Genomic DNA, 18,152 nt, shown 5'->3' with positions numbered 1-18,152 from the left:
CTCTTTTTGCCTGAATCATAGTCCAATTCTTCGTTTTTATTTAGATCTTAATATCTCGTTTGATTACAAGAGTGTTGAGTGGATTGATTAATAAAAAATAAATAAATAAATAAAAGAGAAACAGAGAGAAAGAGAGAGAGAGAGAGAGAGAGAGAGAGAGAGAGAGAGAGAGAAAATCTCAAAGGAAAAGAATTTTTCAGTTTTCTTTTTTTCACTTCATCGAATCTTTTTCTAATATTTTCGAAGCGACATCGACGACGAGATTAACAAACGAAGAAAATAAAAAAAAAAGGAAAAGGTGAAAGAGAAAAAAGTCTTCAAAAAGAAGTTTCCAAACGTGAATAACTCATTATTCTTTCTCTCTCTCTCCCTCTTTTTCTTTTTCTTTCTCTTTCTCTTTCTCTTTCTCTTTCTCTTTCTTTGCTTTTGGTTTTTGCTTTTCTTCTTCTTCTTCTTCTTCTTCTTCTTCTTCTTCTTTGAAAAGCTTTAAGTAGTTACGCGTAACTCGAGCGTCTGTAAAAACTTCAGAAATTTCATACTCTCAAAGGAGCGCTTTCAAGAAACGAAAGGTCTTACAAAGATGTCTCGTCGTTATTTGACGCTCGAATTAGGATCATAAGAAAGCTGTGAAAAATGGAAAAAAATAAGGTGGAAATTGAAAAATTCAATTACAAAGTCCGCGTTCGTTATATACATAATATAATTCGTTTACGGGGATAAAGGATCGATCGAAAGATTATTAAAAAGAAAAAAAGAAAAAAAAAAAGGAAGAAGCAAAAAAATTGAAAAAAAGAAAAAGAAAAACAAAGAGCAACGAAACAAATTCGTTATGAAAACAATTAATTCGCTTGAAAAGCCGGTCTCTCTCGTAAATCCCCCGTCGATTCTTTCTTTCCTTCCTTTTTTTTTCTTTTTTTTTTTTTTTATACGCTTGAATTAGAATTACAAAAGAGATGGGGAAAAAAAAAAGAGAAAAACAAAAACATGTAGGAAATGAAAATTGAAAATGAAATTACGGGATTAATGTCCTTCGTATTTGTTTTTCTTACGACAGTGAAATATCGTCGATCGGACAACGATAATTTGAAACAAAGATCGAATAGTAAAATATTTGAAAAAATAAAAAATAAAAAAACCAAAAGAAAAAAAAAAAAAGATCGAACGATAATCTCAATCGATTATCTCGCGAGTGTAATATTATTTCGTTTTCACGCGAGTCTTTTCTTTACGTTTTTGTCTTTTTTACTTCTATTTTATAATTTTTCTTAAGAACGAACAATAAGTACTTTCTAAAAAGAAAGAAGAAAATAAAATAAAAAAGAAGTTAATGGCTACCTTTTCCGCGACACGGGTTTTTTCTTCTTTCTCTCTCTCTCCTTTTTAAACGATTAAGAAACGGCGCGAAATTCGAATTGCTTTTGGACGTCGATTAATTCGAAATTCGTATTGAACACTAGCGATGATTATCTTTTCTCATTTTTTCCTATTCGTCATTCTTTTTTCAACGATAGAAAAATCGGAACCGTTAACACGATACACGTCCGAATCGCCTATGTATACCGTCCATATTTGCATTCTTAATTTGGATGGTCGGTAAAAAAGAAAAAAAAAAAGGAACAAAAAAAAAAAAAGGAAAAAACAGAAAAAGAAACAAAAAAAGGTAAAAACCAGAGTCGAATGTAAATGAAGAGATACGCAGTTTCTACGAAATCGAATCTTCCTGTTAATTTCGATTTTGCAATGCAAATGGCCGCGACTTCTTCGTGTCTCTTCTCTCGCATTTCGTTGTATCTAAAGAGGAGTAGTGGAAGAGAAGAAGGAGGAGGAGGTGATGGTGGAGAAAGTAAAGGAAGAAGAAGAAGAAGAAGAAGAAGAAGAGAAAGAAAGAAAGAAGAAGATGTTCTGATTCGTTCAAAGAAATTGCATAATTTTTACGCTTAGAAACTGATGAGAGAAAGAGAGTGAGAGAGAGAGAGAGAGAGAGAGAGAGAGAGAGAGAGAGAGAGAGAGTAGCGTCCAATAAAATCATTGTTTGACATGCTCTCCAATTTTTTTATTTTACGATATAACTTTATATTGCTTCGTTTTTTTTGTCCTTTGTGTGGGTGTATATATGTGTCCGTATGTGTGTGTGTGTGTGTATTTTATTTCTTACCGTCGTTTGCATAATATTATTTCGTTATTATACAAGCTCATCCTTTTCTTTTTCAACGTTTGTAATTCTTTTTTTATATCATACAAGAATTTTATTTTATTTTACATTCTATATCTTACGTATTTAATATTGTTCCGTAAATTATTAGTAGTCGATATATTTTAGTAGTTTTTTCCTTATAGATTATTACAATCGAATAGCAACGTTTTAATTGAAAATTCTTTCTATTGCTTTCTCTTTCCTTTCTTTCTTTTCGTAAAAGCCGTAAAAATTAAACAGCTTGTATTCCATTCTTTTCCTTCTGTTTCTTTTCCCCCCTTCGTATTTCCATTCTTAATGCGATTAATATTATTTTATTTCACGATTAGACATGATTTCGCATAATTTTTACATGCTTCTACGCTTTACAAAAATTTTCCTTTTATTTAACGTCTAACATTTTTCTTATTCCCCGTTTCGATTTAATATATCATCGAAGTATACATGATAATCAATACGTTACAATTTCGATAATGACTTTTTGACTTGGGATATTTTTTGTTATCGAAAAAAATTGAAATTCTCGTTAAAGACTGCTCCATAAAATCTCTGAAAGAAGAAAACGAGAGAGAAAGAGCAAAAAAAAAAAAAAAAAGAAAGAAAGGAAGGAAGGAAGGAAGGAAAGAAAAACACAAAAAATAAAAAGAAATTATAAAGAATACGAAATTATTTTCGTTTTTTGTTTTTATTCTTTTTCAGAAATTTAGTACACAACCTGAGCTTGACCGATTTGACGGAGCAACAAAGGCTCACGTGGTACTCTACGGAAAAAGACGTAAAGATGTGCGTCGTCAAAGGGACGCCAGAAGAAAATTGCCAGAATTATATACGTATACTCGTGAAGACGAGCTCGAACACCCTTTTGGTGTGCGCAACGAACGCCTTCAAACCGATGTGCCGCGATTACCTCGTACACGCAGGTAATTACACGATGATAAAGGAAAAGGGAGGACAAGCTAGGTGTCCCTATGATCCTCAACACAACAGTACCTTCGTTTATGTCGAGGGTGAACTTTACACCGGAACTGTCGCCGATTTTGCTGGAATGGATCCCATTATCTATAGGGAACCATTGCAAACTGAACAATACGACTCGATGAGTCTTAATGGTGAGTACCAATTTTACGAATTTAACTGTAACATTTTATTCTGCTAATTTAATAATTACGTTCAAACGATAATCTCTTTTGTTTGATCTGTTCCCTTTTTCTTTTTTTTTTTTTTTTTTTTTTTGTTATCGTAGAAAAATAATAATAATAGTAAGATACGAATGATCGTTAGAAAAAGTTCGATTGAAAAATTTTAATTGTATGTATGAACGTAAAAATTGATAGAAAAGATATCGCTTTGTTGTGGTCTCGATATTTATGTCGTTTTTTATTGATATTTTTTTGTTTTGTTACTATTACAAAAAAGATAATAATTGTTAAATATGAAAATTTTGTTGATTGAAAATCTACATTTTTCTTTTTTTTTTTTTGTTTTAATAGAAAAATTGTAATATTCTGTTACGATTTAATAATTTTATATTGGTATTCTTTTTGTTATTATTGAAATATAAATCATGAAATGGATGTGAAAGAGATTTGTTCGTTGAAAATTTAATTTATAAAACTTGAGATGTTAATCTTTGCGTTAATAATTAATTTCACGATAACTTTTTAAATCCTCTATCTTTTCTGTTAATTAAACAATTAAAGACAATAACAATTATAAATATAAATAATGTGTTTCTTACTAAATTTGATCTATACATTTATAAAGATAAAATATCGTTCAACATCTTGCAACTTTTATGATTTAATGAAAAATTTTAATCTGATAATACCTTTCTCTTATAACCAACAACAAAATTAATAATGATTACGTCTACGATTATTAATCCGTTTATTAAAAATCTAATTATAATGCAAACGATTTTTAATAAAAAAAATTATTTTTAAAATTTTCCAACTTTATTTAATATTAAAATTTTAATCGATATCTTCGTTCGGAGGAACAAAAGTAAATACAGAATTTCGTTGGAGAAAATTATTAAATAGCGCGAATATTAAGAACAACATTCGTTGTTATAAATATTTAATATAAAATTAAAGAAAAAAAAGAATCGACTTCCTTTTGAACATACTTTATTCGAATAAATGATGAAGCCAAAAAGTTAACCAACCAACCAACTATCGCGTGAGTTTAGCGTAGTTCGTTCGTTCGAAATTCCAAAAGAATTTTCTCTCTCTCTCTCTCTCTCTCTCTCTCTCTCTTTCTCTCTTTCTCTTTCTCCTTTTCTCTCTTTTCCTTCTCTTTCTCTCTTTATCTCTTATAAATTCACGGATATTTAAGTACGAAAGGAATTATTTAACAGACCGTATTCCTTTTCGTCGAGAAATGGACGAGAATTCGATTTTCGAAAATTCGTAGTCGATTCCAAAGATAAAGAGAAAAAAAGAGAAAAGAAACGAGAGAGAGAGAGAGAGAGAGAGAGAGAGAGAGAGAACAGAAATTCATTCAATAATTATTCAAACGAATCTTACGATCGAATTAAAAAAAAAAAAACAAAAAAAAAGAAAAGAGAAGAAAAACTTCCGCGAAAATAATATTAATAATTCCGAGATATAAATGGATTTAAATATAGATGGATTTAAAAATAGTTATTAATCCTTAAGATCTTTCTCTCGTTACATATAAGAGATAATAAAAATATTGTAATTTAATTCTTTCGTATCATTTTCGAGGAAAAAAAAACATTAAGAAAAAAAAAACAAACAAATAACTAATTAAGTAACTAACTAACTAACTAACTAACCGTATCCTTTCAGCCGCATAAAAAATTTCTTTTTCCTTTCCGAGTTGCAAGCACGTATCAGTTTCGTGCGATTAAAGGAAAAAAGGAAGAAAAGAGAGAAGGGACGACGGGAAAAACTAAAAAAAAACAAAAAGAAAAAAAAAGAAAGAGAAAAGGAAAGTATAAAAGAAAATTTACGAAGAGAAGATCGGATTTCTTTTCTTCATTTTCTTTTTTCGTTTCTCTCTCTCTCTCTCTCTCTCTCTCTCTCTCTCTCTTTCTCTCCATGTATCTATCTATTTCTTTCTCTTATACAATATCTAAATCTTTCTTAAGACGAATAAAGACAGAAGACGATAATGAAGAATCTCGTCAAGCAAAAGATTTCTTTGTTCATTTTTATAAAAATCGACCGAGTTGTGTTGCCAGAGCTTCTTTCTCTTTACAAAAGCACATTTTTTTGTCTTCTTCTTCTTCTTCTTCTTTTACTACGATAAGACGGCATCGTGTGTAAGTAGCTTAAAGTCGAGCCACCACCAATCCCACCTCCTCAACCATCTCCCCCTCGTACCCCCCTTTTCTTTCGTATTTTTCTTTTTTTTTTTTTTTATTTCGCTAAATTTCTTTACCGAGTTTATCTTATCGTTCTTTTTATTTTCTCAATTATACGAGAAGAAAAAAAAGAAAAAGAAGTTACAATAAATTTAACGTGGTTCGTCGTCGTCGTTGTTGGTAGGATATAAAAAAGAATTTCTAGAACGCCTAATGAATAGAATATACTGCTACCAGATAATAGATATTAATAAAATGAATCGTTCGAAGGGAATGAAAATTTTCGTTAAGAATCTTCGATGTCGATCGGCTGGCCGATCGTTTGGTTGGTTGGTTGGTTGGTTGATTTGTTCGAACGGAGCGTTAAAATTGATACGTCACTTTGTTCGAGGCACCCTCCACTCTTTTCCATCCCTTCTATTCCACATCCCTCCTCCTCCTCCTCCTCTTCCTCCCTCCAACCTCTTCCCCGCTATCTCGTCTCCGAGGGTATTTTAATTGAACGGTGTACGAGCGCTAATCAAGTTTTCCTACCCAAGTTGGATAATATTGATTTTCGGTCGGAAGAAAATTCAATTTTCTCTTTCTATCTGTCTCTCTCTTTCTCTCTTTCTTTCTCTCTTTCTCTTTCTCTCTCTCTCTCTCTCTCTCTCTCTCTCTCTCTATCTCTCTATATCTGTCTATACATCTATCTATCTATCTATCTTTCTTGTTGAACAATTCAAAAGTCGACTCGAGAATCGTGAGACTTCGAGGAATGAGAGATTAGAAGATAAAAACACGTCGATCAAAGTCGATTTTAATCGTATGGAAAATAAGAGAATTCTTATGGTAGATGAGAATTTTTTAAGAAGCTTGATAATTTGTCTTAGTGCTTATCGAAGATCGAAAAATGATGAATCTTCTGTATGAATTTGTGTATACGTTTTGTGTGTGTGTGTGTGTGTGTGAGTGTATGTGTGTACGTGTACCTATCTTTGTGTAAGAAAAGAGAACGGAGAAAATTTATAGGATAGCTCGTACGTAAAGCGCGAGATTAATATTACTTTATGAATCTTAAGAAGCTTATGAAAACCCTGTCACGGTTAATAAATCGATAAAGTTTTCCTACTTCGCCGACAAAAGAGAAAAAGAGAGAGAAAGAGAGAGAGAGTCTTACCACAGGATTCTTGAAATAATCGCTTAAAATAAAAGAGTTCTATATGAACGTCCCTGTTCGAAAAGGAATTATAAGGATGACGATAAAGAAGTTAACAAACTGATCTTCGAACCTTATTTTTTTTTTTTTAAACTTCTTTTATTTTGTTTTTATTTTTTTTTTTATTTTTTAAATCCTTTTAACGAAAAGATACTTTTTCTTTTTTCTTATATTTTTTTTGTCCATTATTTATTTATTTATTAGAAAAGTGTAAGACTTGGTAAACTTCAAAATAATTTTGTTCTAACGCAAAGAAAATATTTTTCTTTTTTAATTAGGATATTATTTGTCTCTATGTAAGTGCAGTAAAAAAGTCTCAGTGTAAATGCAATATTCGTTTTAAACGATATATGAAAAAGTATTGCATATAATCGATGTGTATGACATGATATCATTTATTTCTTCTGTTTTTTACGCTTTTTTTTTTTTTTAATGTACGTGGAACGTTAATTTTCGTTTTTTAAACAATGTTCTACAATGTTTAGAACTTCTAAACATTATGCAAATAAAAAGAAATCAAAATGTATTATCAAGCTTGACCATGGATCTCATTAATTTTTTTTTCTCATTAGAAAAATTTTGCTTCTAAAATTGTATAAATATGAAACGTGTAAAAAAATGTTCTAAACAATGTTGTAAGGAACGTATAAATAGGGTTCATGAGTGACATCACTCATCTTTTTCTTATCTTCAAAACTAATATCTCCGACTCCACGTGATACATTAATTATCTTCAAGTAAACAATATTCTAAGCAATATTCTAAACAACGTATAAATGAGACTCGCTAGTTCAGCCAGGCTTAGCCTTACGTCACTCATATTTAGTTTCAAAATTAATATCTCTAATTCCAAGTAACGGATTAATCGTTTTCGTGTTAAACGATATTACAAACAATATTCTAAACAATTTAATCATAAATTAGAATCACTAATATACTCAGATTTATCATAAATATTCCTCATTTTTATCCTTAAAATTAATTTTTCTAATTCAATGTAATATATTAATCGTTTTCATATAAAACGATATTCCGAACAATATTCTAAACAATGTAATAATAAATTAGATTCATGAATATTATTCCTCTTTATCTATAAAATTAATATTTCTAATTCAACGTAATAATTAATAATAAATAATTAATAATTAATTGTTTTCATGTAAAATGATATATCAAACAATATTCCAAACAATCTAATAATACATAAATAAAGTTCATTGATATGATCCGGCTTGATGTCCTTTTTATTTAAAAAATTAACAACTCTAATGATTACACGTAACATATTAATTTTTGTTCATACATAAAACTATATTCTAAACAATATTTTATTTTTAAATTATTCTAAACAATATATGAATGATTTTTACATAAACGATCAGTATATGACTTGACATTATTTATTTCTTTTTTCATCTTCGAAATTTTTTTTTACTAATTTTCTCTTACCTCACCGTCTTCCTATAAAACGATATTCTAAATAACATTCTAAATAATTTAATGATAATTTCTACTTGCAGGTATAAGTAAAGTTTAATCTATTATTGCACATATTTATTTTCAAAATGAAATATCTCTAATTTCACATAGCACGTTAATTATTTTCATATAAAACGATATACTAAACAATATTTTAAATATAATATATTTCTATATATATATATATATTTATGTAAAAATGTAAAATATTTATTTCGTTGCAGCTCCAAATTTTGTGAGTTCCATGTCCCAAGGTGACTTTGTCTACTTCTTCTTCAGGGAGACCGCTGTTGAATATATAAACTGCGGCAAGGTGAGTAACGATCGATAAATCTCTTGATTATCATCGAGGGAACGTAATTAAAGTGGAAATAATTCATTAAACGCATTATCGATCGACTTATATATTCTGATAATATATTCGTAAACGAGAGTCACGTGGCATTCATTCTATATCTTTTCATTGCATCTTAATGATTTTCATTCTATATGCAACGAGCTATTATCAGATTGGCATCAGCGAGTAATTTTTAAAAATTATTATTTTAATATCAAAAAAAAAAAAAAAAAAAAAAAAAAAAAAAAAAAAAAAAAAAAAAAAAGACTTTACTTACATGGTTTAGAGTATTAATACCTTTTTTGTCAAACTCTTTTCTTTTTTTATTTTATTTTGTTTTTTTTTTTTTTTTAATTATATGACAATTATATAATTTTAATTATATAATTATATAATATTAATCATATGATTATAAAAATGGATCTGAGCAAACAATTTTAATAAATTACTATTTTAGAACTCAGAAAAAAAATGCATTTATATGATTCAGTTTAGCAATATCTTCTTTTTATATTTTCTTTTTCTTTTCTTTTTTTTGTTAATTTTTCGGCCACATATCATGTATAATTATGAAATGATCTAAGTAAACTTTTTTATCTTTTTTTACTTTTCATTGTCAATTTTTATTTATATCTTGCTAAACATCACATATGAATATTTATAAGATCGATTTAAGTAAAAAAATTTTTAAAAATTATTTTGTTAGTAATAACAAAGAAAGAAACAATTTAGATTACAAATTTCCTCCTTCTTTTTTTTTTTATTGACTTAACATTAGATGCATATCGTATGCAATTATGAAACGTGTTTAAGTGAATGATCTTAAAAAATTATCAGAATATTATAAACAAAAAAAAGCCACTAAACGCGCACACACACGTAGACACGTTCTTTCTTTTCGAATTTCTTCCATCCTCTTCTTCTTTATCATCAATATTTTTTTCTATATCATTATTTCTTTTTATTTCGTCAAAAAATATTATCTATAGAAATAAACTTTCATTCTTTCTCGTAGCAACTGGTACTTTGGTACTTTTCTTCGGCCATTTCTTATCGGCCATTTAAGACGATTAAGTCTCTTACGATCAGTGGCCATTCAGAGTGAGCTTTTAGAGAAGGCCCGGTTTCTTTACCCATTCTCTATCGGCAAACGATTCCACCCTTCCTCCAGTCTCTTTACTACCTTTCGATCGAAGGAAAGTTCGAAAGCTGAGGGGTCAATTGTGAATGAGTCGTCTTAAGTCCTGCCCTCTGGGTTATTACGAAAGCTTCCCGTTGTGCTTTGGAGTTTCTCCAAGCTTTGACAGATTTCTAAAAGTTCAAAGACGATGAAGTTTGTGATGCTACGTAGTAGGAAAATGGACGATTCTTGATCATTCACTTCAAATAAGAAGATAAAAAGTTCAATTTAATATATAAATATGTAAAGCTATCTATAAGGATTAGATAATGATCAAGACATTTTTTTTTTATTATTATTATTATCACTATCATCGTTATTATCATTATTGTTATCATTATCATTATCATTATCATTAACATTATCATCATCATCATCATCATTATTGTTGTTGTTGTTGTTATTGTTGTTGTTATCATCATCATTATTATTATTATTATTATTATTATTATTATTATTATTATTATTATTATTATTATTATTATTATTATTATTATTATTATTATTATTATTATTATTATTATTATTATTATTATTATTATATCACTGTTGTTTAATCTTTTACAGGCCGTCTATTCTCGCGTAGCGAGGGTCTGTAAATACGATCGTGGTGGACCCCATCGTTTTCGTAACAGATGGACATCCTTCCTGAAGTCTCGTCTTAATTGCTCCGTTACCGGGGACTTTCCTTTTTACTTCAATGAAATACGTGAGTTATTGCGTTTCAGAGAGAATTTTTATTCTCTATCGATAAGTATACCTTTATTGAATCAAGATTGAATATTAATTATCGGTTGTATACGTATTAAAAATACGAATCAAAAATTGTCAAAATATTTACTGTCACTGATTTATTCGAAATATTGTTATGATCGACGTGAATATATCGTAGAACATGAAATAATTAGAATTAAAGAAAAAGTAAAAATTTTCGATGTAGTAAATATAACAAATGTTCGGGGGAAACATTTTTTAATTGTATAAAGGGAGAAAGAATTAATAATTTGAAAAAAAAAAAAAAAAAAAAAAGAGAAAGCAAGTACGAATTATCAAACTGTGGTAAAATTTGAAATATGCAACTAAAAGAAATAACAATTGCAAATTAATCTAATCGATAATTATAGTTAAATATATAGATGTACTTTTTCATAGATATATTTTCTATTCCTTTCATAATTTCAAAATCATTAATAAATAAATAATCAAAGAACGATTGCAAATCCTTAAAGCAAATCTTTTAATTTAATCGACTTAATGTGTTTAATATATAAATGTTTTTTTTTTTTTTTTCTTCTTCTTCATAATTTCGAAATCATTAATAAATCAATCAATCAATAAATAATTAAATAAATAAATAATTAATTTCGATTTGCAGAGTCAACGACCGAACTGATATCCGGACAATACGGAAGTTTATCAGCCCAGCTGATATACGGCACGTTCACGACCCCGGTAAATAGCATAAGCGGCTCAGCTGTGTGCGCCTTTTCCCTTCAGGACATCACCGATACCTTCGAGGGTAATTTCAAGGAGCAAAGCGCGCTCAACTCAAACTGGCTGCCTGTACAAAGTGCCAAAGTACCCGAACCCAGACCGGGACAGTGTGTCAACGATTCTCGCACTTTACCGGACTTAACTTTAAACTTTATCAATACCCATTCCCTAATGGACGAATCAGTGCCGAGCTTTTTTGGTCAACCGATCGTTATACGCACCAGTTTTCAGTAAGATTTACTTCTCTTAATAATAATGTTAATTATCCTTGTTATCCTGTTGTTTTATTTTTTGATTTTTTGAAATTTCTTTTCTTTTTTTTTTTTTTTTTGTTTTTTATTTAGAAGAAAATTTATTTCCTATAAATTCTAATTTATTCTTTAGTATTTAACTATTTAATTATTGAAAAAGAAAAGAGAAACAAGAAATTGATTAAATCTAATCGATGTAGCAATTAGGCTTCTTATACACACTAAACTTTTCAGTAAAATTTATTCTCTTAATAATAATACTAATTTTCCTATTATCCTATTTTTTTCTTTTCTTTTCTTGTTGATATATTTTTTTTTTTTTTTTGTTAGATAAGAGAAAATTTAATCTCGTAAATTCTAACTTAATTTTTAATATATAATTATTTAATCATTGAAAAAGAAAAGAAAAGCAAAAAAAAAAGGAACAAGAAATTAATCAAATCTAATGCAAAAACCTGAAGAAGCCTAACTCACGTCTTAACAAATCTAATCTAACATGATCTGATCTAACTTAACTCGAGAATCTAAAAGAGTAAGATTCTTCTATATATTTTCTTGACACCACTTTGTATGCATAATACAAGTCGAATTTTCTGTAAAAACAGTTATAGGTTTACACAAATCGCAGTGGATCCTCAGGTGAAGACACCAGGTGGTAAAACTTACGATGTCCTCTTCATCGGCACAGATAACGGAAAGGTTATCAAAGCGGTGAACGCTGAGTCAGCGGATTCTCACGAGAAAGTTAGTCCCGTTGTAATCGAAGAGATCCAAGCGTTTCCATCTACAGTGCCTGTTCGTGGAATAAAAGTCGTCCGTGCTTCGCAAGCCGGTGATGGTTTGGAAGATGGCCGATTGGTTGTGATAGCAGATAGCCAAGTCCAAGCACTGAGGTTACATCGTTGTTACGGTGACAGGATATTGTCCTGCGGCGAATGTGTGGCTCTCCAGGATCCGTATTGTGCTTGGGACAAGGTCGAGGGCAAGTGTCGGGCATTGGTTGGTCCAGCTGCTACGGATGCCAGCAGATTTTTGCAAAGCGTAGCAACTGGCATTCATGCGTCCTGCCCACCAAGTAAAGGATTGAACAAGGACGCTAGTAGTGTCGGTGCCATTTCTGCTAATCAAAATAAATTCCCTCAGGATTCGATGATACCCAGTAAGGATAGTCAAGGTGGAGAGATAATCAATATCATGCACGACGAAGAACAAGACAGTTCAGGTATATCAAAGTTATTATTTATTATTAAATCGATCCAAAGTTAACGATAAGGTATATTTAATTCGATCGTTAAACGTTAAAGGTCCAGAAGTATCAGCCGCGGATTCGCCACCGCCACAATACAGCGTTGAGACCTTAGTAATGGCCGTAGTGGCCGGTGCATTGGCAGCATTGCTCGTTGGTTTTGTAGCTGGTTATCTCTGCGGTCGAAAGTGTAGAAAAGATGAGGATGATAACTTGCCGTATCCCGACACGGAGTACGAATACTTCGAACAACGGCAAAACGTCAACAGGTAAAAACCATCGATTTATTCTCAATCCGAAAAGTACTTAATAACTAATAACAACAACAACATGTATCCCTATTATCGATAGGTTAGCACCTGAGCCAAAGTTACTGCCGCAAGAAGAGGTTACCTATGCGGAACCAGTTTTGGTTCCACAACCGTCTAAGATGCATTCGCCAAAGGGTACCATGAGAAAACCACCGCCAACCCCAACGGAAACATTATTCCAGTTTCCAGATGGTTATGGTTTCCGTGGTCCAAGAGATAATTTTGGTACCCTTCGTTCCCATCAAGGGGATGCGTATCGTCGGAACGATGGATTCGCGACGACACGCAGCGTTAAAAAGGTTTATCTCTGAGAAACGAGCGAGGAGGGAGGTGGCCGTCACCGGAGCTTAGGACGGCCAACACGGAATCGTCACAACGCGAGCTCAGCCGGTAGAAGTAGTCGCGCTGTGACGGCCTCAGGGGGACAGTCCAATCGTGAGTTAGCTGGCCCGAGGGCACTCGAGTCGCCTTCGCCACCCTCCAGCGTCTCCTCGAGTTCCCCCTCCCCTCCCTCCTCGTCGCCATCGCCGACCCTTGTACCGATCGCGATGAGTGGATCGCCACCACCGCCAACCCTAACGCCACCCTGCAGTTTCATATATCGATCATAGTCCTCGATTATTCCCACGGCTATCACGTACCCTTCGACACTCTGCTTCTACCATCCCCGTTAAACTGGGGAAGGACAATGGATACCTACCTTCTTAATCGAGAGTCCTATATTAAGCGTTCCCAAAAATGTATAGAGAGAAGACTCACACGGATAAGTCTGATGCCGACAGTGTAAGTGTGCGAAAAAAGAGTGAGAATGAGAGAGCGAGAGAGAGCCTGAACTGTGCTTCGTTTGGTTTTTCTTTCGTCTTTTTCTTTTTTTCTTCCTTTTCTTTTCTTTCTTTCCTTCTTTCTTTTTTTTTTTTTGTTATTATCGTTATTATTATTATTATTATGATTATGATTATGATTAATATTATTGTAGTTTTTGTTTTTCTTTTATTTTTCTCTAATCTCTCGTTTTTCTTCTTCTTCTTCTTCTTCTTCTTCTTCTTTCGTCATCGATGCAACTCAAACGACGCGTATTTCTTTTTTGTTTTTTTTTTCCTCGCTTCAACGATGTTTCAAGGGAAGGAAGGCATTTCGAATTTTCTTTTTTTCTTTTCTCTCGTTTTTTTTCTTTTTTTTTTTTTCTATCCGAGATTAAGGATTATTACCGATTAATCTTTTCAGCGCTGTAGACACTCATGATAATACTTCGATAACTGCCGTATATTGTTAGCATAACGTTACCGTAACGTTGCTATTGACGCCATTAAAACGATTAATTATTTATTGTTAAGCGTTCTAACGTCCCTTCGTATTTAATTAGATCGCGAAGGTCAGTCGATCATAAAAAAAGACCGGTCAAATCTTATTTGAACGTAATACTTTATGTGTTTTTCGTTTGGCGTTGATAAATGCGTTATGGGAATTGTTGTTTGATATACGTCTGAGCGGAGAGGGTTAATAACCTGTTAGGCTTAAATTTAACTATTCCAAGTTATTCAAACGAAGTTACTCGCGAGCGCAAGAAAATAAATGATCGTACGTTGTTGTTCATATTGAAATTTAAGATTAAACGAAACGATCTGTGTTAAACAGATAAGTCATCATTTTAAACTCTTGAGTATCCGTTTGAAAAACTTAGCGGATCGAGGCTCGCCCAGCTCGAGTCAAGCAGCCGAACATGGTGTGACGCTTATGTTTTTCGTCGTTCGTTTTTGATAAAAAAAAAAAAAGGGAAACAAAAAAAAAAGGAAGAAAGAAAAAAGGAAAAAAACGAATTTCGCACATCTTTCCTTTTATAATACGTTCTCGTTTCTCTTTGTAATACTCGATCCCCGCCCAACACCCCCCAACCCCCCTTCTCGTGCGTGATTGTGTGTGAATATGCGCCTGAAAGTGTGAGAAAAACAGAAAGAGAAGGAGAGAGAAAGAGAGAGAGAGAGAGAGAGAGAGAGAGAGAGATAAAGAGAGAAAGAGAGAGAGAGAGAGAGAGAGAGAGAGAGAGAGAGAGAGAGAGGATATATATTATAAAATATTTTCATTTTAGGATTATCGTACGATTATCGTATCGTTAGTTCTTTAGCGTGGCACTGTTTTACATAAACATCGGATAAGAGTCCCGTGAAAGTTCGATCGTTTGATTCGAAATTTCGCGCTAATTGAATGGGAAAAAGTCGTTTGAAGCTTGACAAAAGATAAAAGAAAAAGATAAAGAGAGAAAAGAGAAACAAAATTAAATAAAACGAGTAAACAAACAAATAAGCAAACGAACAAATAAATAAATAAACAAATGAATGAATAAATGAATGAGTAAATAAAAGAATAAATAAATAAATAAATAAATAAATGAATGAATAAATAAATAAATGAATGAATAAATAAATAAATAAAAATTAACGCAAAAAGAAAATGGCGGTAAAGTGTTCCAACGATCAGGCTCGATTGACAAAATAGTGCAGTAGCGTGTAAAAAAAGAAAAAAAAGGAAAAAAAAATAAGAAAAAAAATGGAAAAAAATATAATAATAATAATAATAATAATAATAATAATAATATAATAATAATAATTATAGTAATAATAATTATAATAATTATAATAATAATAATAATATCGTAACCTCCACTATTTTATTAATTGTCCGTCATGGAGTTATTGTAAAACTGTGCGCCATTAGTATTACGACAAGGCTTTTTTCGTAAAGTCAATTAAAAAGGAGTGGTCAAAGAAGAAATTAAAAGTGTGGAGAGAAAAGAAGAGGAAGAAGAAAGAAAAAAAAAGAGCGAAAAAGACGAAAGAAAAGAAAAGAGAAAAAAGGAAAAAGAAAGAAAAAGAAAGGAAGAGAGGAAGAAAGAAAGAAAAAAAATAATAGGGTGACTCTATCTTCGGGCTCATCATGCAATTTTTCTAACGTTGTAATATTTAATGCGAGTGATCGATAGTGCCATTAATATACTTCACGTAATACTACTGCGTGCCTCGAAATTGAAACGTTCTTAGCGACGTTAGCAGGAAAGTTCTTTCGCGTATGGGCTGATTCATAAGCGCGCGCTACCTTACTTGTATTTTTTATTAGAAAAGGTAGATGAAAATATCTGCTTCGCTGCACACTCGCGTGATTCTTATTCGTACGTAGACACACACACATATACACATACATAAATACGTACGTATGCACATACATATATATATATATATACATATATATATATATATGTATATATATATATATATATACTTCTTTCCTCGTCTCGAATTTAATCGATATCGATATCGTGTTTTTCTTCTTCTTTTCTTGCTTATTCTTTTTTTTTTCCTTTTTTTCTTTTTCCTTTTACTTTCAATTTCTAATCCTTTTTAATTTTTACTCGTCCTCGTCGTTACTTAACTAAATCGTTCTTAGAACGTATTTCTCCTCCAATCTAATCTTCTCTCCCGCGAGACGCGTACTTAAATATAAAGGAAAGTAATGGAAAATGGAAAAAAAAGAGAGAGAGAGAGAAAGATAAAAAAATTCTTGAAGAATTCGTCGTTTTTGTCAAAAATATATTCGCCAGGAAAAATTACTATCGTTGTTCTCTCTAGTTTTTTGTTCTGTTTTTTTTTTCTTTTCTTTTCTTTTTTTTTTTTATTTTGTTTAACTCTTCCAAATACAATATCGCATTGTTATCGTCTTTCCAAACGCGCGGTATTATGGTCTTCAATTCTTTTTCAAATGACTTCTATAATCGTCTAAACCCGCTACCACTCCCTACCCCCTCCATCACCGCCGAATTTACTTTAAAAAAAGAAAAAACAAAAAGACAAAAAAGAAAAATAATTAACGATCATCCCAATTAACGCTAAGTGTATAAACTACGAAAGAATGTAAATATTTCGTCATAATTTCTAATCAAAAGTGTTTATGCCAAATATAAAAAAAGTTACGATGATGATTATGATGATGATAATGATAATGATAATGATGATGAAGATGATAATGATAACGATGATAATGATGATGATAATGATCATAATGATAATGATGAAGAAGTTAAGAATTAAGCAACGTTTCACTTACGATTGTCCAAGAAATAATAATAAAAAGCGAGCGAACGAACGAACAAATAAAAAAATAAGATTAAAGAAAAAAGATAAAGAAAGGAAGAAAGAGAGAGAGAGAGAGAGAAAGAAAGAAATGGAAAGAAAAGTATGCTACTTCATAGAATCGTGGTGATTGCTATTGATTATTGATTTATACACGCGTTATAAAAGGTATTAAAAGAAAAAAGAAAAAAAAAAAAATGTGAAAAAGAGAAAGAAAAACATATTCGTCGTGATAAAGTCCAATACTTTGCTGTTACGCCTCGTGGTTCCGCAGATAAAAAATAATAATTAAAAAAGAGATAAATAAATAAATAAATAAATAAATAAATAAATAAATAAATAAATAAATAAATAAAAACGTTAAGCGTCTTGTTACACTAAAAGGAAAGGTTAAAAAAAGGAAAAAGAAAAGAAAGGAGGAAAATTAAAACGAGAAAGAGAAAGAAAAACAGAGAAAACACAGAGAGAGAGAGAGAGAGAGAGAGAGATTAGAAAGAGAAATTATGAAAATCAAGTATAATAGTTTTTTGTGCACGCAGTGTTTCGGAAACGCGCTTTTTAACATCCGCACATATACGTAAATATGAAAAACACATACACGAAAGCTTTGAGAGAAAGAAAAAGAGAAAGAGAAAGAAAAGGAAAGGTCAAGTTAATGTAAAAGAGAGAGGGAAATAACATGACTTGTATGTATTATATAGCACACATATACAAAAAAGACATATTATACTGGAGTTAAGAGTTATATGAACGATTTAAAATTGAGATTGAAATAAAAAAAAAAAAAAAAAAAAAAAAAAACGTAAGAAAAAAAAAAACAAATCAGTCCATCTGATTTTGAGCCCGATGTTGTATATCTCTAGGACATCTATCTTAAAGTGCTTCTTATTTCAGTATGTTTAGAGATAAACGCGTATGTGATATATTCTATATGATGAAATGTTTTTCTAGGCATTGGAAGAGAGAGAGAGAGAGAGAGAGAGAGAGAGAGAGAGAGAGAGAGAGAG

At 31.0% G+C, this 18,152-nt stretch overlaps 1 protein-coding gene across 1 annotated transcript in view; it reads left to right on the top strand.

Annotated features, from left to right (window-relative positions):
• LOC122633127 (semaphorin-1A) overlaps positions 1-13,941 on the top strand; it is a 256,946-nt gene extending 243,005 nt beyond the window's left edge. Inside the window, exons 3-9 of the mRNA XM_043820673.1 lie at positions 2,894-3,303; positions 8,430-8,518; positions 10,290-10,431; positions 11,098-11,446; positions 12,073-12,689; positions 12,772-12,982; positions 13,065-13,941. Coding sequence (XP_043676608.1) covers positions 2,894-3,303; positions 8,430-8,518; positions 10,290-10,431; positions 11,098-11,446; positions 12,073-12,689; positions 12,772-12,982; positions 13,065-13,335 — 2,089 coding nt within the window. The 3' untranslated portion in view covers positions 13,336-13,941. The remainder of the gene's footprint in view (positions 1-2,893; positions 3,304-8,429; positions 8,519-10,289; positions 10,432-11,097; positions 11,447-12,072; positions 12,690-12,771; positions 12,983-13,064) is intronic.
• The last annotated feature ends 4,211 nt before the right edge of the window (positions 13,942-18,152 follow it).

Source organism: Vespula pensylvanica, chromosome 11 (genome assembly GCF_014466175.1).
Source record: "Vespula pensylvanica isolate Volc-1 chromosome 11, ASM1446617v1, whole genome shotgun sequence".
Lineage (NCBI taxonomy): Eukaryota > Metazoa > Arthropoda > Insecta > Hymenoptera > Vespidae > Vespula > Vespula pensylvanica.
This window is presented reverse-complemented; position numbering and strand designations above follow the sequence as displayed.